We start from the raw sequence: 22112 nt of genomic DNA on the forward strand, positions 1-22112 counted from the left end.
TCACATTCACCTTCGATGCACGTGCCAACCTACTTTTCCAAAATGACCCTGTCACTTCTCCACTCATAACCTGAGGGGCCTTCCATCTCACCCAGAGAAAAAGCTGAAGCTCTTACAAAGGCCTACAAGCCTATAAGCTCTTGGGCCTATTCCTTCTGTTTCTTATCTCCTATTACTCTTTCTCCCCTTTGCTTACCCTAGTTGAGCACAAGAGCCACATAGATGTTCCTCGGGTATGCCAAACTTGCTCTTGCCTTAGGGTCTTTGTATTTCCTTCCTCTGCCTGGAATGCTATCCCTCCCAGAAGTTGGATGGCTCACTCCGTCATTTCCTTCAAGCCAAATATCATCTTCTGAGTGAGACCTAGCCTGACTGCTCTATGTAACACATTACCTCCAACTCCCCCATATTTTCTATGCTCCTTTACTTGCTTTGTTTTTCTTCATAGTGCTTACTGTACCTAATATATATTTTATCCATCCATCTATACATACTTTTATTGATTGATGGATGGCTGTCTTTTTTTCTCTCCCTGGAATGTAAGGTTCACAAGGATAGAAGCTTTCTGTTTTATTTACTGCTGTATAGTACTGCATGGCAAATAGGAAGTACTCAAAAAATATTTATTAAACAAACGAAGAAAATGAAAACAGGAAAGTGTGACCCAATTAGGGGCATGGTACAATATAATAAATTGAAGATTCTAAATTAAAATTCACAAGGCCTGAGTTTTTAACCTAAGATATGATGGAGAAGCATTTCACATAGAATATGAGGGATTAGCAAACTCTAAGGTAATCTAACACAAGTAATTTTGACCTTATAGTAAAGTCAGCTTTTAATGATGAACGTGATACCTAGAGTACCTAAGAGAGAAATAGTTAGAAAGGATGATTAAAGAAAGGAATATAATTAATGTTAATACATAGCTTAAGGTATTAAATAAATGCTTTAAGGGGCGTGGATATAATCAGCATTGTAAGAGTGGAATCTAGAGTCAAACTTTGTCGCCTTCTAGCTATGTAAACTTAGGCAAGTCACCTAATTTTATGTCTTATTTTCCTCATGTGTAACATGGGCATTGTAACAGTCACTGCCCTCATAGTGTTGATATGATGACTAAACAAGACCATATATATTTATACTCCAGCACATATATTAAATCTTAAATTTTATTACTGCAGTAACTGGCACATAAACTCTCAAAAAACATTGGCTATTAATATTATCATCAAATTATAAGCTCTTGGTAGCTTATTCTGAAAGCTACTAAACTATAGGTAAACCTGGTAAGGACCAAAACATAAATTTTAAAAAAGCACTAAAAATTAATCATCACATAAGAATCTAGCACTTTTAAAATGCATTCATTTCAGTATTAAAGTGCCATATGTTTTGGTACTATAACATTCATTTTGGATTTTGTTTACAGGTCAGATATAGTATAAAATTTGACTATTTAACTTCAGAATTTTATGACAGTTGTTCCCAATCTTTTATTCTTCTTGAAATACTTGAGAGATATGGCATACTCCCATTATGCACAGTGGCTCAGTAGGGCAGTGATTTGCCACTAACTGGGGAGAATGTGCTGGCGGTGAGATAGGGTGAGCTGTCCTGAGTTGAGAATTACTAGTTCACATAATGGAAAAATATTAAAAAAGAAAGCTGTGATTTAGAGGCAAGACACAAAGTTAAATCTACAGAAAGACATCAGTATATGTCATAGATCCATTTCTTTAATTATACCCAAAAGGTTTAAGGTACTTAAAATTTCTTACTAGTGTGTTTTCTCCATTGGAACTATTCCAGAGCCTCATTCGATTATCTGTACCAACAGTGAGGAGATGAAGCCCATCACTTGTAAAACATAAGCCATTAACTTTTCCATTATGAGCAGTGTTTGCTGCAAGGAAAAACATAATTCAGTTTATCTGTTCTTATATCCAGCATACACTTAATGCTTGATGATACAGTTATTTAAGCATACTAAAGGACAATACCTGATATACTTAAAATATATGAGTTGATCATATTTTAAATTAATAATCCCTTTGGATTATCTGAATTATGATAAGCTATATAAATTAGAACCATAAAAATAGAGGAAAACAGGAAAAAAGAGAAAAAATCTTGCCAAATATAATTTTTCCTTAGGAGAATAAGCTGTGCTACCAAAACGCAATTAAATGCATAAGCCTAACACTAAAATTTTAAAATAAATGCCTTTCAAATGCCTTGTATACTATTTCCATTTTTAATTTAAAAATCATTCCATGACTATTAGAAATAAAACTAGTATTTCATACTTAAAGATAACTGTTCGAGTCTCAATCAAAATTTTATATTACTTTCAAAATGAACAGATTTGAGAAAGGATAATTCTCAATAGCGTGATTAATTTAATTTAACATATTATTAAAATAATCATAGGTTTTATATGGTTCATCCTAATATATTTCTGGTCCAAAATTATTTCTGAATCAGAATTTTAACCTATACAGAAATTAAATTCCACTGTAAAAATGCAATTGAGGTACTCTGTCCCCTAGATTTGTGTCACACTTAACACAGCTTGAAAATTTTATTATGATAAAATGGTCACAAAATGTTACCACTTCTTTAATGTACTGTAACTTCCTAAATGGCACTGAATTTGTATTAGTTGACCTCACTGGAGGAAAAACTAAAAGGTAACAAGTTAGTCCAGAAAAGTTTCTACATTTGAAAATTCAGGGGCAGAAAAATTGTCAAATTTATTTGTATCTTAAAGAAAGAGAGCCTTAGTTTAGTTGATGTAAATTTTGAAACTGATTTATTGTGAATGCCTTTTTAAAAAGCATAAAATTTATAACTTGTCAACATACATTTATTATTTGGTTTCAATTCAAAATTTTCAATATAAAATACTATAATATCATATTTCTGTATTAATGCAGTCTTCATTACCTGATTCAACAGCTTGTGACCTTTTCCCATTATGCTGATCAAGCGTAATCAAACATCCTGATGCTCTCCTCACATCCCATAATTTTGCTCTACTGTCAGCACTGAGAATAAATAAATGTTATATTGACATATATAGCTAGGATAGTGACTGTACTCCTCATTCATCTTTCCAGTATTATGGCTTAAAGAGGTCTCGGTATATTAGTGCAAATGTATTTGTAATTTGCGTGGCGGTACTGTTGCTTTTTTAGCAAATAGTCATTAGTGGCACAAAGACGTAAAAAAATAGGGGAAAAGGTACTCTTTTTTTGATCACAAGGACAGAATTCTGCTGCTTTTTATGTTGTTTTTATTTTTATTTATTTATTTATTTACTTACTTATTTATGTTCACGGAGGTACTGGGAATTGAACCTTGGACCTTGTGCACATTAAACATGCGCTCTACCACCGAGCTATTACCACCTCCCCATGTTGTTTTTAATGACATGAGCATCTTTCTCCACAAAGACTAGACAGGCTTAGAGCTTTGTTCCTTAGCAAGTTTGTTGTTCCTATAATCTTGATTCTTTTAAAAGATCACCATTAAACCCTTTTCCTATAATCTTGATTCTTTTAAAAGATCACCATTAAACCTAGCCAATTAGAATAGTCAGGAAAAAGCGAGCATTTCCCATTCTCAAGTTGGTTTTCTTTCTTTCCAGCTGGAGAAAAGGTCTGCAATGAGTCTGAAGACTTAAGTCTCTTCTGATCAGATTAGATTTGGACATATCTGGCCCCTAACACTGATTACTAGGTCCATTCTGGTACCGATTCAAATTCCTGGGTACTCTGAGAATTGAAAGCCTCTTAGCTTTCCTCTCGATTTGAGGAAAACCAAATTAGGTACAAACAATATGAATCCACTCGAGCATGGACCAACAGCCAGCCCCTAGCTCCTCACCTTCACATCATTTTAGCCAGCCCTCTTGTGGCTACATTCTAGACTTTGCTATCCTTTAGAAATCATAAATTTCACCATCACATTCTGCAAACTATTAACAGAAGATTCTTTGGGGACTAAACTGTGACAGAGAGGGAAGGGTGGCAGTTCTACAAAAATCCAGACACGTAACTTTATAAGACTAATCTAAATAGCTTCTGTAAAAATTCTTCTGCAAAAAGTTTTATTAAACTGTCTATATGAAAGTTTGACTACTATTTCCTATCCCTTCAGTTTTTAAACTTTCTTATTCTGACACTCATCCTGCTGTCTCATTAGGTCCTTGATCCCTCCTATAAGCCTTTCTGTGATTTTATTTCCTTCCTTATATCCATAACTTCAACAATTTTAGACAATTATTAAGTCTGTGTCAATGTTTTGGTTTCTGTGGCTTAGTACAGCTGTAGGCTACACCTTCAACAGAGCACACAGTACTGCCAAGCAATCCTAGATGCCCCTAATTAGCTCTTCTCCCAATCATTAAAACTATTATTCCAGATCTTTACTACCTTCTCTGAAAACTGCATCCCATTCCAGTATTTTTAATAGATGACATCAAGTTTTACTCCACTAAAAAGGAATAGAGGCCACTAGGTTTCCATTTCTTGAGCTTCTCTGCCACAGCCACAAATTTAATCATATTCATGTTTACCTTTCCTCCTTCTATTTAGTCTCATGATGCCCTTCGTGTGTCTGATCAAGTGTTCCCCTTCTACTGGGACCCTTGATACTACTCTCTCCTGTCTATTCAAGGTCCTGATGTGCCGATCTTACCTCCATTTCTTATTTTCACTAATTTCTCTCCACCAGTACTTTTCACTTTTCCCTCAACATTTAAATACGCGAGACTCTTTCCTCCAGCAAAAAAACTCCTCCAAATCCCTTCATCCTCAAGAGTTAAATGCTCTTGCTCTTTTTCCCCATATTACACCTACCAGAGATGCACCTCTATCAAAGTACTTTTCAGAATGTCCCGTAATTATTGATTTTTGTGACTATACCCCCTCATTAGACTGTTAGCTTCTGGAAGGACTATGCCTTGGTTACCTCTGTGTCCCTGGCACAAACCTTGGGAGTCATAAAATGAATCAATGAGTGGATGGATATGTTGAATTAGATTCAAAATAATTCTGGATTAAAGAAAATGAACTAAAATGCTAACTTAAAATTAACAGAGTGCTATGCTTTTGTATGCAAAAATGACACAACACAGTTGTTAATGGGTAGTACTAGTAGATTTGCATTGCTACACAGATTGTCTTGTTTTCTGTTTTAAAATGTGAGCACCTTCAAGATGGATAGTCATGATTAGGATTATGATGCAAAGGAAGATTTCTTTTGGTAATTTGAATTAAAATCTGTAACTCAATTATTTTATTTTTCAGGACCTACTTAACATCTAAATATATATGTTACATAAGTCTCTTCAAAATGCTTATCATTAATTATTAACTTCAAAACCAAGTAATTTGCATTTTACCTTGCAGTTGCCAAGATATATTCATAACGTGGTGACCAGGAAACTGCTAATATTTCTTGTCTGTGACCTGCAAAACAACTGTATGAAATGACATGCAAAATATTTGAAAAATCAAAAGATACAGTGTAATTCTGACTGACTATGAAAAAAGTATAGACTAAATATTAAAAATAAATTGACATAATTATCATTTTCCCCACATTTATAATAATCTATATTTAAATATTAATGTGAAATCTATGGAGCATTTTTCACACATGGTATTTTATTATAAAAGGACTGGTTTTGCTTTGGAAAGAACAGTTAGAGTGAGTGAGTCTTTCTTTTTAAATACAGCTCTTAGCCTAGGAAGTCAATCCATCAATAAGTGATGCAACTCAGAAGCTCACTCACTTATCTCTACAACAAGATCCCCGCAACAAACCATAGAAGATAAACATTCTAAAGAATAAAAAAATTTTCTAACTTTTCAGAAAGTTATAACAGAAAAAAATTATTTTAATGATTGATTATAAAAAGCATTTGTATAAACATTTTTACCTAGAAAGCACAGGTGATAAATTCACAGTATAAGCAATTTCAGTATTTTAATTCACTTTTACCTAATTAAACTATTCAAATCAGATATCTTCATCTATATAGCTAATCTTAATAGAAATTCATGATAATGTAAAACAAATGCTATCCATCACACCAAGTTTTCCCGATATATTTATTATGTTTCTCAGATGAATAAAACTGTTATTTATGAATTACATCCCATTTTTTTATTGTTTAGAATTAGATGATCTAATACTGATAGAAAAGTAGCACAAATAATTTAAGTTAATATACCTTTACCAAAGAATTATTTCAATATCTTTTTCTAAAATATTTTTACTGAGAATAAAAGCACCTAAATATTAAGAACAGTTACTCGCCAGAACAATGTTAAACAATGCTCATGGAGATAAATGTACTGACATAAGTTTCATAAGTAGTTTATTTTTCTCAATGTAGAAATAACACATGGTTTTGGGTTAGACATTCTATATCTTTTGAGCTTCCTCTGTGGCCAATGTTCATATAAATGTCTCCTCAATAGTTCAGCTTTATAAGAATAATGCACAGAAGGATCTTTATTTCCCTGTTGGCTTTTAACAACTAGCACAAAATACATCAGTCATGTCACTTACAAAGAATACATTGTTAGTAATATTTCATTTTATTGAATGGTTTACTCAAAGTAGTTGTTGTTTCGAATAAAAAAATACCCTGTAGAATGTGGGAACAGGATCCAGACTTCAAGTCACAAAGTTGTACTTTGGGTCCTCTAGTACCAACTGTAAAAACAAAAATAAAAAAGGTTTAAAATAATTTTATTATAAATCATCACCAAAAGGAAACAAGAAACTACCATTATGAATCACGACATTTTCACTATATCATACAGAAATATAAAATTGTATGTTAAAATATTCTTTAGTTTTTAATGTTTATAATTATAAAATTATTTATAGCTATACTTTAGTAAGAAGAAAACTCTATCATTACATTATTTTTAAAATTTAATTTTTAAATAATTATAGATTCACAGGAAGTTGCAAAGATAGTACAGAGAGGCCCTGTGTACCCTTCACCCAGGCTGTCCCAATAGTTACATGGTAGGTCACTATAGCATAGTATCAAAACCAGGAAATGTGTATCAGTATAATGTATGTACTTAATTCTATGTTATTTTATCACTCAAATCATTTTATTTTAATAGCTTAGCTTTTCCATGTTAATAACATATTTCCAATCATTAGTAATAGAGTCACAGAAACTCTGGACACAGACTGAGTGGACCTCAAAGACAAGTTAATGCCCAAACTCTTTACAGATGGAGCAGCTGACTGATGTTTGGAGGTGAGGAGATTACACAGTGCCACAGAAACAATGAAATTATAGGATACTCGATGCCAGAAAAACATTTTTTCTTCATACATGAAAATTTTGTTGCAGGAGCTTTCATTAAAATGAATGTTTAATTTGAACCACACATTCTTAGAGAAAAGGAAATAATTTCCTTGTTTTATCGTGTCAAATTGAAACAGCTGCATAATTTTGTTCATGTAAAATCTTTGAAACTTTGGTGGTTTAAAAAGTAACTTTTCAAGGGAACAGAAATGTGCTTTCTTAATCTTTAAATCTTAGCCACTAGCACAGTGCCTGACTTGCACAATATCTATTAAACTAAATATAAACAGTAGCATATACTTGTTTTAAAAAAAGAATTGTGATCTTCATCTGGGTTAAAATGTTTACATCAAAATGAATTACATATTAAAAGGGAGAAAGTTTTCATATGAAAAAACAAAAGAACACGTGTACAAACCTGCTACCAAACAGTGCTTCGTGGCGACTGGAGACATATGATGACTATAAACTGTTTCTTCAAAATTAAACACATCTGCAGTCTAATAATAATCAAAAGACATTTTAAAAGTGTAAGTTCTAATCATAATCACAAAAGGAAGAAATTTTCTATTTATTTTTGTAATGCTAGCAATTTTTTTCTCTAATAAATTCTAGCAATTAAGATAAGATAATCACCAGGCTCACCATCTTCCTTTCCACTCTACTTTGGGGGACTTCAGCATCTACACAGATGATCCAGCCAGTACTCTGCTTCTCAGTTCCATATAACCTCAGCTACCACACCCAGGACACTCTTATTACCCAGAACTTCCCCTCTTCTGAAATCATATATTTCAGTTATTTATGACCACAGTCTCTCATCATTTTCAGCTTTTTATTTTTCCCAACTACCTCTAAGATACCCAGATAAAGCCTAGAACTCTTATCAGTTCCTCCTGTCTTCTCATCTTTTCTTTCTTCAGCTTGGATTTCAAGGTCCAATACTTCAATGGCCAAAATCTTCAGCTCCTTTGGTATAGTCATCACACTTGTCAAGACCTCAACCCTGAATGACTCCCAATGTCTACCTTCTGTGCACCTATTTCCAGGATAATCTACACCAGAAGTCAGCAAACTTTTCCTGTAAAGGGTCAGACTGTAAATATTTTAGGCTTTGAGGACCAGCTACTCATTTCTGCCACGATAGCATCAAAGTGGCCATAGACAACAAATGAGCATCTCTCTGTTATAAAAACTTTATTTACAAAAAGAGTCTATGAGAAGACTTGGCCCAGAGCCTTGACTTTGCCTATAGGCTGCAGTTAGCTGAGCTCTGCCCTCACCAAATTTTGGCTGTCTCTAATTTCTTATCTCCCATGTATTTCTCAACTCACTACAAACTTACTTTTATCCCCACTATTCCCATTTCAACCACCTTGACTATAGCACTGATAACCTCCTATCACCAAACATAGTCCTTACCTTACTTAATCTGTCAGGAGCATTCAACACAGCTGACTACCCTATCTTTCTTAAACCAGTCTCTTCTACGGGTTCCATTATATCACGTACCCCTGATTTTCCTCTTAACTCTCTTTGGCTAATCCTTTTCATTGACTCCTGCAGGCTTTGTTGTTCCTTCTTCTGTCCTATTAATTTTCATTTTCCTCAAGGTTTTGTTCCAAGTACTTCTCTCTTCAACTACCACCTACATCTTAGTGACTCACAAATCTATATTTTCAGTTTAGACCACACTCTTGAATTCCAGATATGTATAGCTCAAATCCTGGATTATCTCCATTTGGCTCTTCACCTTAAAGTTTAATAGAGAAGACTCTGGAGAAGATATTCCACTATGTGACATCATATGCTCAAGCTGTATGATGAAAAAAATGCTCATGGAAAACTGAGATGAAATAAAGGTATCATAGGTATATAATGTATACATTAACAGGAAAAACTAATGATGGGAGTAGAGGATGCCTCTACTTGCCTTCCATAGCTTTCTTTATACCTAGCAGATGCATAATAAATTATTTCTGATTGAATGCTTTTAAATTTATCATCAATAAAATGCTGTCATACCTTTATTTCAGGCAGAATTATGAACTCATGAAATACTGCTTTGAGTTAGCAAAACATTTATGTTCTAAAGAAAATTTAAATTCAAGATGTCTTAGAGTTTTAAAAGATGTTAAGGAAAGAAAATGCAAATGTATGACAATTTTTAAACCACACTTTTAAATGAAGTGTAACAAACATATAGGAAAGTACACAAATCATAAGCGTACAGCTCAATTAATTTTCATAAAGCAACAACTACCTGTATTTTAAAAGAGAACACTACAAACATTACAAATACCCCAAGCCCCTTACAAATCCTACCAAGAAAGATAACTACCATACATATCTCTATCACCATATATCAGTTTTGTCTATTTTGGAACCTTCTACAAAGGGATGTATATTAGGCACCCTTTTGTGTTTGGTTATTTTGTTTAGTATTATGTAAGATTCATACACTTTGTTAATACAGAAGTATTCCCTTGTCATTGTTGGAGAGTGTTCTAATGTAAATTTGCCAGATTTCAATTGGCTGCTAATGGACATTTGAGGTATTTCCAGTTTGGGGTTATCATGAACAGTGTTGCTGTGAACATTCTTATAAATAACCTTCAGTTCACATGCATGCATTTATATATTCAAAGTGTAACTGCTGGGTCAGAGGGTACGCACATATGCTTCAGTCAATACCAAATATCTGTACCAATCTGTAATCTATCTGTAATCTCATCAGCAATCTGTTATCACCAGTCTCCTTAAGTTTAACCATTTTGCATGGTACGGAGAGGTATCTCATTATGTTTTTTTTTTTTTTTAAATGGAGGTACTGGGGATTGGACCCAGGGTCTTGTGCATGCTAAACATGTGCTCTACCATTGAGCTATATCCCTGCCCACTCATTAGGTATTTAATTAACATATACAGGTGAACAGTTAATAAAGTTGAACACATTTATTTATTGGCTATTTATCCTCTTTCTTGAAGTGCCTATTCAAATGTTTTGCTTATTTTTCTATAGGACTGTTTTAATTTTTGTTGATTAATTTGTGTATCAGTCCTTTTTGAAATATATGCATGTGACAGATACAACACCTCCCATTCCATGGCTTACCTTTATACTTTCTTAATATTGTTTTTTAATGACTGGACATTCCTAATTTTAACATAGCTCAATTTATCAATCTCTGACTTCTTGGTTTGTACTTTTTGTGTCTTTACCTCTCTTGAGCCACAAACACACTTTCCCTTTTCTTCTTTAAGCTTTATTGTTTTATCTTTCCCATTTATACCTGTGATCCATCTGAAATTGACTTCTATGTCTGGTGTGAGGTAAGGGTCAAGATTCATTTCTTAATATGGATACCTGGTTGATCCAGCACCATTTATGGAAAAGGCTATCCTTTCCCCAGTTCTTCAGCGTTACTTTCACCATAAATCAAATGATTATACAGCTACGGGTGTATTTCTTGATTCTCTACCCTGTTCCCCTGTCCCCTGTGCGTGTTTTTTTTTTAACTTCTACCAATATCATACTGCTTTAATTAGTGTAATTAATTTATGGTAAGTCTTGGTTACAGGTAGTGAAGTCCTGAAACTTTATTCTTCTTCAAGAGTGCCTTGTCCCTTTGTATTGCCCTATATACATTAGAACTAACTAGTCAATTTCCAGAAAAGAATTCTGCAAAGATTTTGATCAGAAATGCATTATTTTGGGTAAAATCAGTATCTTTTCAATACTGAGTCTTCTAATTATTTTTTCTTCTTTTATTTAACTGAGAAATAGTTGATGTACAATATTATGTAGCTTTCAGGTATACAACATACTGATTCACAATTTTTAGAGATTATATTTAGAGATTATATTCCATTTACAGTTATTACGAAGTATTGGCTTTATTCCTGTGTTGTACTATACATTCTTATACCTTAATTTATACATAGTAGTTTGTAACTCTTAATCCTCTGCTCCTACATTGCTCTTCCCCTCTACTCTTTCCCCACTGGTAACCATTAATTTGTTCTCTATATCTATGAGCTTGTTTCTTTTAGGTTATATTCACTAGTTTGTTTTGTTTTTTGGATCCTACATGTAAGTATACCATAGGTATTTGTGTTTCTCTGTATGACTCATTTCATTTAGTATAATATCCTCCAAGTCCATGCATGTTGCTGCAAATGGCAAAATCTCATTCTCTTTTATGGCTGAGTGGTATTCCATTGTATATATATACTACGTCTTCTTTATCCATTCACCTGTTGAAGAACATTTAGGTTGCTTCCATATCTTGGCAATTGTGAATACTGCTACTAAAACACTGTTGTGCATGTATCTTTTTGAATTTGTGTTTTCGTTCTTTTCAGATATATATCCAGGAGTGCAACTGCTGGGTCATATGGTAGTTCTATTTTCAGTTTTTTTTGTACATATATATATATACACACACACACATACACACACATATATGTATATATATATATTTATTGAGTTATAGTCAGTTTACAATGTTGTGTCAATTTCCAGTGTAAAGCACAATTTTTCAGTTATACATGAGCATACATATATTCACTGTCACATTCTTTTTCACTGTGAGCTACCACAAGATCTTGTATATTTCCCTATGCTATACAGTATAGTCTTATTTATCTATACTACATATGCCTGTCAGTATCTACATCTATTTTCAATTTTTAATTTGCATTTCTCTCATGATTAATGATGTTGAGCATCTTTCCATATGTCTGTTGGCCATCTATATGTCTTCTTTGGAAAAAAAAGTCTTTTCAGATCTTCTGCTCATGTTTTTTGCATTTTTTTTTTGATGTTGAGGTGTATGAACTGTTTACATATTTTGGACATTAACCCTTTACTAGTCATATCATTTGCAAACATTTTTTCCCTTTCAGTAGATTGTTTTGTGTGTATGTGTGTGTGTGTGTGGATGGTTTCCTTTACTGTGCAAAAGCTTTTACATTTAATTAGGTCTCATTTGTTTAATTTTGCTTTTACTTCCTTTGCTTTAGGAAACAGATGCAAATAATAATACTGCCATGATTTATGTCAAAGAGTGATCCACCTACATTTTCTTCTAGGAACTTTGTGGTTTCCAGTCTTAAATTTAAGTCTTTAACTCATTTTGAGTTTATTTTTGTACACAATGTTAGAAAATGTTCTAATTTTGTTCTTTCACATGTGGCGGTCTAGACTCCCCAGCACCAGTTATTTAAGAGACTGTCTTTTCTCCATTGTATACGCTTGCCTCCTTTGTCGTAGATTAATTGACCATAAGTGCATGGGTTTATTTCTGGGCTTTCTATTCTGTTACATTGATCTATGTATCTGTTTTTGTGCCAGTACCATACTGTATTGATTACCGTAGCTTTATAGTACAGTCTGAAGTCAGGGAGCATGATTCCTCCAGGTTTGTTTCTTTTCAAGATTCTTTTTGGTTGAGGTTTTTTGTGTTTCTGTACAAATTTTAAAACTATTTCTTGTAGTTCTGAGAAAAATGCCCTTAGTATTTTGATAGGGATTGCATTAAATCTGTAGATTGCCTTCAGCTGCATGTTCATTTTTAAAATGTAAGTTCTTTCAATCCATGAACATGGTAAATCTTTCCATCTATTTGTTCTTCTTCAATTTCTTTCATCAGTGTCTTAGAGTTTTCTGAGTACAGGTCTTTTATTTCCTTAGGTAGGTTTATTCCTAGGTATTTTAATCCTTTTTGATGAGATTGTAAATGGAGTTGTTTCCTTAATTATCCTTTCTGATAGTTCATTGCTAGTGTATAGAAATACAACAGATATCTGTATATTAATTTTGTTTTCTGCAACTTACTGAATCCATTGATGAGCTCTAGTAGTCTTCTGGTGGCATCTTTAGGATTTTCTATGTATAGTGTCACATCATCTACAAACAATGACAGTTTTACTTCTTTTCCAATTTGGATTATTTTATCTTCCTTGTCTAACTGCTGTGGCTAGGGCTTCCAATACTATGTTGAGTAACAGTGGTGAGAGTGGGCATTCTTGTCTTGTTCCTGATCTTAGAGAAAATGATTTCAGCTTTTCACCACTGACTATGATGTTAGCTCTGGGCTTGTCATACATGCCCTTTATTATGTTGTGTCATGTTCCATCTATGCCCACTTCCTGTTGAGTTTTATTATAAATGGATGTGGAATTTTGTCAAAAGCTTTTCCTGCATCTATTGAGATGTCATATGGTTTTTATTCTTCAATTTGTTAACGTGGTGTGTCACACCAATCAACTTGCAGATAATGAAAAACACATCACAGGGGTAAATCCCACTTGGCTGTGGTATATGATCCTTTTGATGTATTGTTGAATTTGGTTTGCTAAATATTGTTGAGGATTTTTCCATCTATGTTCATCAGTTATATTGTTCTGTAGTTTTCTCTTTTTGTGTCTGTGTGATATCTTTGTCTGGTTTTGGTATTAGGGTGATGCTGGCCTCGCAGAATGAGTTCAGAAGCATGCCTTCCTCTGCAATTTTTTGTAATAGTTTGTGAAGACTAGGTGTTAATTCTTCTCTGCATGTTTGGTAGAATTCAACTATAAAGACTTCTGGTCCTAGACTTTGACTTGTTGGGAGGTTTTTTGTTTTGTTTTATTTTTACTGATTTAATTTCATTACTGGTAATTGGTCTGTTAATATTTTCTATTTTTCCCTGGTTCAGCATTGGGAGATTGTACATTTCTAGGAATTTGTCCATTTCTTCTAGGTTGTTCATTTTATTGGCATATAGTTGTTTGCAGTAGTCTTTTACAATCTTTTGTATTTCTGTGATGTCAGTTGTAACTTCCTCTCTTTCATTTCTAATTTTATTAATCTGGGCCCTCTTTGATCATTTCTATTGTTTTTCTAGTCTCTATTCATTTATTCCTCCTCTGATCATTATGATTTTTTTCCTTCTACTAATTTTGGGTTTGTTTGTTCCTCTTTTTATAGTTCCTTTAGGTGTAAGGTTAGGTTGTTTGAGATTTTTCTTGTTTCCTGAGGTAAGCTTGTATTGCTATAAAGGTCTTCTTAGAACTCCTTTTGCTGCATCCCATAGGTTTTGAATTATCATGTCTTCATTTTCATTTGTCTCCAGGTTTTTTAAATTTCCTCTGATTTCTTCAGGGATCCACTGGTTGATTAGCAGCATATCGTTTAGCCTCCACTTGTTTGTGTTTTTTTGCAATTTTTTTTTCTTGTAATTCATTTCTAATCTCAAAGTGTTGTGGTTGGAAAAGATGCCTGATATGACTTCAATTTTCTGAAATTTACCAAGGCTTGTTTTGTGGCATGTCATCCATCCTAGAGAAAGTTCTGTGTGTACTTGAAAAGAATATGCAAGCTGCTGTTTTTGGATGGAATATTCTATATATATTAAGTCTACCTGGTCTAATGAGCCATTTAAGGCTAATGTTTCCTTACTGATTTTGTCTGGATGATCTGTCTAAGTGGGGTGTTAATTTCCTCTACTATTACTGTGCTGCAGTCCATTTCTCCCTTTATGTCTGTTAATATTCACTTTATGTTTTAGGTGTTCCTATGTTGGGTGCACATATATTTACAATAGTTATATCTTCTTCTTGGATTGATCCCTTGATTATTATGTAATATCCTTCTTTGTCTCTTGTAACAGTCTTTATTTTAAAGACTATTTTGTCTGATTTTAGTATTGCTACACCAGCTTTCTTTTGATTTCCATTTGCATGGAGTACCTTTTTCTATGCCCTCATTTCAGTCTGTGTGTATCTTTACATCTGAAGTGAGTCTCTTGTTGGCAGCATACATACAAGTCTTATATTTGTATCCGTTCAGCCACTCTGTGTCTTTTGATTGGTGTATTTAGTCCATTTACATTTAAAGTAATTATTGTTATGTATGTTTTTGCCATTTTGTTAATTGTTTTTGTAGGTCTGTTTTGTTCTTTCCTTCCTCTTTTGTCCTCCTCTCTTGTGATTTGAAGACTATCTTTAGTGTTACATTTGAATTCCTTTTTATTTACTGTGCGTATATCTATTATAGATTTTTGGGTTGTGGTTACTATGAGGTTCATATGTATCAGTCTCTCTCTCTCTATATGACTGTTTTAAATTTCTGATCTCTTAATTTCAAATGCATTTTAACAATCTTGCATTTGTTCTCTCCTCCTCTCATGATTATTGATTTTTGATATCGTATTTTACATCTAATTGTTTTGTGCATCCCTTAACTCTTTATTGTGGATATTTATGACTTCATCTTTTAACCTTCCTACTAGCCTTGTGCTTGGATGATTTCCTGCCTTTACTGTTATGTTTGCCATTACCGAAGGCTTTTTCCTTTCATGACTGTAATGTTTCTCATGGTATTCTTTTCTTTTTTGCTTAGAGAAGTTCCTTTAACCTTATAAAGCTGGTTTACTGGTGCTGAACTCTTTTAGCTTTGCTTATCTGTGAAGTTTTTGACTTCTCCATCAAATCTGAATGAGAGATTTGCTGGGTAGAAGATTTTTGGTTGTAGATTTTGCTCTTTTATCACTTTAGCCTTATGGGGTTTCCCTTATATATAACATGTTGCTTTAACCTTTCTGCTTTTAATATTATTCCTTTATCCTTAATTTTTGCCATTTTAATTACAGTAGGTCTTTGTGTGTTCCTCTTTGGTTTAATCCTTAATGGGACTCTGAACTTCCTGGACTTGGATATCTTTTTCCCTTCCCAAGTTAGGGAAGTTTTTAGCTATTACGTCTTCAATTATATTCTTAGTCCCCTTTTCTTTCTCATCTCCTTCTGGGACCCCTATAATGTGAATATTAGTGTGCTTGATGTTGTCCCAGAGGTCTCTTAAACTGTACTCATTTCTTTTCATTCTTTTTTCTGTTCAGCATCAATGATCTTCTCTACTGTCTTCTGGCTTGTTGATCCATTCCTCTGTATCATTTAGTCTACTGTTGATTTCTTCTAGTGTATTTTCATTTCACTTATGATATTATTCTTCATCTGTGTTTGATAGTTCTTTATATTTTCTAACTCTTCGTTAGAAAAAAATTTCTAACTTCTTCCTCTGTGCATACATTCTTCTCCTGAGGTGTTTGATCATCTTTACAATCATTACCCTTAAATCTTTCTTGGGTAGATTGCTTATCTCCACTTCACTTAGGTCTTCTACCTTTACTCAGCTATAATATTAACAACTTTCTTTTCCTCTAAGTTTTTAGATCAATAGGAAGTAAACCTAATTTTTTTCCTTACATCACTAGACCACAGTAGTTTTAAAATAATAATAGTAATAATAGTAATAGTAGTAATAATAATAATAATAACAACAACAACTAATTTTTTTGAGCACTTACTATATCTGCTAGGCAGTGTTCTAGGTACTGTACATGGATCAACCTATTTAATCCTCACAACCATTTTATAAAGTACAATCATTAGCCCCATTCACAGATAAACACAGAAAGGTTCAGACACTTGTCCAATGTCATACAGCTAGACAGGAGGAGAGCCAAGATATGAACTCAAGCAGTCTAGCTCTCCATAACTACTATACTGCTTTCACATCTAACATATATAACATCTTAACAAATAACACACTAAAACGGTTTAGGATTAAGTTCTCCTCCATTGTACAAAGCAACTTGGAAAGGTTTTAATGTACTTACTTGTAACGTATTTGTATCCCATACTTTCAGAGTTTTATCAAATGAGCTTGATGTGAACATGCCAGTGTCATGAGGATACCACTGTACAGTCTCCACACTGTATTTGTGAACATCAGGATGGTTTCTATAAAACAGCCATCAAAATTTAGAGATAAGTAATTTATCTGAGTTTCCAAACTGAAACTATATTAATAAGTAGAAGTCTCAGGAAGGAAGATATGAGTGGCCAAATCTAGGTCACATGCTATGTCTCAGCTGTTCAGGAAAAGAGAATATCTAGGCATCTCTAGCTTCAGGCTTCCAAAATGTGATGCGGATGCCTACTTCCTACTAAGGCTCATAAAATGAAAGACTTCCTATTTCTGTACTATAGCCTGAAGGGATCAGTCAGCTACACCAGACCTCTTCATGGAGGGGACAATGATTTTTCTTAACTGGAAGAGATACCTATTCTGGTTTTGGATTTGCTTTTCCTGAGTATCATTTTATCAGCAATATCATTCTCAGAACTGTTGCCTCATATACCTCCATAGTGTCCCACAGGCTTCTGATTAAGAACCTTACTTCTATAACTAAAGAATGCAACTGGTAGATGTCAATGGGATTCACTACTCTTATGTAACCCATCACCCACAAAAGCATGATCTGTTGAAGACTCAGTAATGATATCAGCTACAATATACCACCTTGTGACGATGATGTGCTATTCTGAAGGATGCAGTATATGCTCTGAACCTGTGATAAACACAGTATATGTATCTTTTACTGAACCTTAATTCAAATAAACTGGCTGTTATGAAACACTTACGAGACAATGGAGGGTCATTTGAACACCAACTGGATACTTAATATCAGCAATTATTGTATATGTGAGATAATGGTAGTGTGGTTATGCTTATGTCTTTCAGAGACAAATAATTATGAATAAAATGGTATGTTTCTGCAATTTGCTTCAAAATAATTCTCAGAGTGGGTGGGTGGGGTTAAAGATGAAACAAGACTGGTAAAACTGGGTGATGGGTACAAAGTTCATTATCCTACTCTCTAATTTTGCTTATGTTAAAAATTTCCCATAAGATAAACAAAAGTAAACAGAAGACTACTGCAACTCTACACAGATAGGGATCATCACGAGTTCTGATTCCTTAAGGTAAAGGTTTGGCTCACAATACAGGGTAAAGGACTTTGAACACATGTGGTGCTACCTGAGGAAATAAAAACAAGAAGAAGGAAAGTCTTAAGTGCCAGTTCTGGCCTTGAGACAGCTACAAAAAAGGACTACAGTGCCTAACCGTATTTCCTTTCTTTCCATGTCATTTGTATATTTTAACTAATTTCCCCTTTCTTTCTTCTCTCTTACCTCCATTATTTTATACAGGCTAACTATACCATTGAGACTACAGGTTGAATAATATTCATATAAGATCATGTAAAACTAGTGGAAAAATAGACATTATCTTGAACTGGACCTGGATGTGGTAACCAAATAGACTCAGGATCATAGCTCTTTGGGGAAGGTAATGATTATATTTTTGGTTGAATAATGGAAACTTCCATTAGGTTACACTGAAACTTTTTTTAAAGTAGGTGTAGGTATGGGAAGATTATATGGATGCTGGACAGCCAAATGGGTGGATTATAGTGGACATGTGCCCTTTTCTTACTGAGCATCCAAATTCCTCCTTTTTGGTGGAAATCCCCTTTGTTTTGTTGAAAGGCAAAGTCTTGCCTCTTGTTACAGAAAGCAAGGGACTCCACATATTCTCTTTCCCTTGTTCTTGGCAGCCAGGGCATGAACAGGTGTCCTGTGCTTCATCAATCCTGTCTGGGACTCTGAAACTTCAGCTAAAAAACTAGGAATAGTTAGCAATTATTCATAACTGTGGAGTTGAGAGTCTGTGTTGGTAACATGTAGTAGAACCTAAACTAAATTTTTTCTGTGGTGTGACCCTGACTATGTTCTCTATCCTAGTTTCTCTTGCTTTTTACTCATTTTCTATATTGATTCTCCCACTTTCCTGCCAGTATATTTAGTGATAAACTAAGTATCTCTTCAATAAATTTCTGCTTAAGATAAGATAGAATTGATTTCTATTTGTTCCTAAGAATCCAGAGATTTGCCAATTTTAAATAAATCTTTAATGCAGTGATCATAAAAACTCATTTATTTTAAATTTAAATTTAAAAACAAGACAAAATATATTATTCTGCTATGTATGACCTGTTATTCACATTTAACAAGAATTTTGGTATGGAAAGGAATCTTTTTGGTGCTCAAAAACAAACACATTAAGTAAAGCAAAAATAAATATCAGGAATCAGTCTAAGGCATGCTAGTAAAGATTTTTACCAAAATTGTATTTTAAAGTTAGGTTATAAAATTTTTGGATGTAAAAATGCTACTTTAACTCATTCTGTAAAGATGATTACTACATGCCCATTTACATTCAAAGTCATGCTTTTGAACGAGAGTTTGAATCTAAGAAGAAAGTTATAGTAAAGTAAGATTGATGCTCTAAGCATCTACTTGACTTTACACACCAGAAAAGAAAATCATAGCCACTCAAGGAATAACATTATAATGCATGTGGTATATATGAAAATACTATTTTGCTATATAACAAACTAAACAATGTTAAAATCTTAGCTAACATAAAATATGATAAAAATGAATTAGTAACTGTCTTACACTTTAGAATTTAAATTTTTTTTTTGGCTTGTTTTTTTGGTTGGGATGGAGAGAGAGTATGAAATAGTGTAAATATCTTAGAAACCAAGTTCAAAAGTATCTGCAGTGATGTCTTGTTTTGTACCAAGTGTACCTATAACTGTATTGCTTCCCATTTACATAGTGGCTTTACAGTTTTTAATGTACTTTTTAAAAGACAGTATTTCATTTAAGTCTAACAGAAACCTTACAAGAACGACAGAGCAAGTATATTTTCTTCTAAGACAAAATAGTTTTGTCAGAGGCTCAGAGAAATAGTTTTCTAAATCTGTACTTCCAAAGTAAAGCAACAGAGCCAAGAAATAATAGTAAATTTCCTCACAAATATTCCATGGACTTAGACATTTATTCTAGTTCCTTGGAGAGAGCTTTACTATAGAGTGATTGTTGATATTAATGTTCATGAAGTTTTTCCCCTTGAAAGCATTTTCTCAACACCTATTCTCTGTTAATTCCAGATCTGCTCAATATCAGATAAAACACAGGTGACGAGGAAGAATTAAGTGATGACTATGAACAAATTAAAATCACAAAACACTTTCTTAGAAACTTAAAAAAATAATAATTCTCTCAAGACTGGAAAGCTAGTAAAGAATAGTCAAAAAAACTCCAAGACAAGGGGAAGAATGTTAAGTTAGGCTGCTTTGAGTTAGAGAGGTAAGACAGGTGTGTGTGTTCAGTGAGGAACTGCCAGTACATTTATGGCTTCTAGCTGTTAATCTTTTTGTTCTATTAATAACAGTTGAAAAATCTAATTTGTGTTTCTGTTTTGCTGAAAGACTCAAGCGAATCTACTACTAAGTAGTACTAAAAACTAAAATTAGTTACTGAGGTATGCTATGTAGGTGTAGAATAAAAATAACATAATCAAAAGTTTTAAAACAAAGTTCTTTTGCAAATTGCTACCCAAGTGTTTTGGGGAAGTCACATGTTAAAAACAGCTGTACCTGAACTTCAGTTATTATTTGTTAGAAAATGTCAAGGTATTTCCATGTAAATACATCATTTAAACAATATGCTTGAGACATTATATGACTGCTATTTTCATGTTTTGCATTTGATGCAAAATATACTCAACTGTTCATAAGTTCATGAATTACATTTTTAATACACACCTGCCAATGGAACACACTGCTTTACATGTGTAATAAGGTTGTCTGCTGGAGTTCTCAAGATCATAAAGTACAATCACACCATCTGAGCCACCTGATAACATGCTAATAATAAAAAAGTTCACATTAATTTATCATTTTATGTAGGTCTTTTATTTATGATTACATATTTCTGAAAATTACTGATTTACAAACACTCAAATTTATTATACCCACTAATATAGAGTAAATCTTCATTAGTATAGACTACAATTAACTAAAAAACTTTAATCTAATATTTGTAGAAAAATGAATGCAGAAAGATTCAATCTGTGATCATTTAAAATTTACCTTCATGATTCCAAAAAGAAAGGACAATAGAAACAAAATGGCGAAAGATATTTCTTACTTAAGAAAGTGAAATATTAAAAAGTCATTTTAAATGTCCTAATTATAATTGTGCCAAATGAAAATGGAATCAGACAGACCAGTTATTACTTATGCTAGCTATCTGACCCTGGGCAAGTTCCTTCACCTAAGTTTTTTTATTTGTGAAAAGGGGGACATTTTCACCTAAATCATAAAGTTGATATAAAGATGAAGTCATCTGCAAAGGCCTTTTATACTGCCTGGCAAAAAACAAAGGATCAATAAGTGTTAGATTCCTTCCTTCCATTATGAACACATTTATTCAACTCCTTCAACTTCGAGCTTCTAAAATATGCTAGGCATTATGCTAATACAACTGTGAACAAGACTGGCATGGTTCCTGTCTCCCCAGAGTTTACAATCTAGCAGGAAAGATACACAGATCTACAAATTTATCTATATTGATCTATCTATATATATGTAAATATTTATATATCTATATAAAGTGTTGCTATTTGCTAATATTATTGCTCACCATCAGTGATGTAGCTGTCTCATTCTAATTCTCAGATTTTATTCTCTGGTAGATTCCTAAGAAAGGGCTAATGAGAACAATATTCCCTGAATTCTTGTATGTTACTCATAATTTGTCCTTTCACACTTGAAAATCAGTCTGGTTGGATATAAAATCCTTGAGTCACATTTTATTTCCTTGAACATCTTAGATAAGTAACTTCATTTCTTGAGTATACAGCTCAAAATCAAAGTCTGGTTACGGTATGATTTTCTTTCCTTTATATGTAGTTTCAGATTTTACTTATTCTAGGAATGTGTCCTTGGATTATAGTTTAGTTTTTATTCCATTCTCTTCCTTTGGGTTTCTTCTCTGGAAATTCCTGTTATATGGATGCTGG

The 22112-nt window shown here is 33.2% G+C and overlaps 1 protein-coding gene across 2 annotated transcripts in view; it reads right to left on the bottom strand.

Annotated features, from left to right (window-relative positions):
- The window catches only part of ERCC8 (ERCC excision repair 8, CSA ubiquitin ligase complex subunit), a 47869-nt gene that overhangs the window by 16489 nt on the left and 9268 nt on the right, over nucleotides 1-22112 (bottom strand). Inside the window, exons 3-9 of one of the 2 annotated variants that reach the window (XM_006188923.3) lie at nucleotides 20854-20955; nucleotides 17011-17134; nucleotides 7767-7848; nucleotides 6664-6732; nucleotides 5411-5477; nucleotides 2950-3050; nucleotides 1782-1906 (exon numbers count right to left, since the gene is read on the bottom strand). In XM_006188923.3, coding sequence (XP_006188985.1) covers nucleotides 1782-1906; nucleotides 2950-3050; nucleotides 5411-5477; nucleotides 6664-6732; nucleotides 7767-7848; nucleotides 17011-17134; nucleotides 20854-20955 — 670 coding nt within the window. The remainder of the gene's footprint in view (nucleotides 1-1781; nucleotides 1907-2949; nucleotides 3051-5410; nucleotides 5478-6663; nucleotides 6733-7766; nucleotides 7849-17010; nucleotides 17135-20853; nucleotides 20956-22112) is intronic. The other variant, XM_032472828.1, reaches the window with a different exon arrangement.

This window comes from Camelus ferus, chromosome 3 (genome assembly GCF_009834535.1).
Source record: "Camelus ferus isolate YT-003-E chromosome 3, BCGSAC_Cfer_1.0, whole genome shotgun sequence".
NCBI lineage: Eukaryota > Metazoa > Chordata > Mammalia > Artiodactyla > Camelidae > Camelus > Camelus ferus.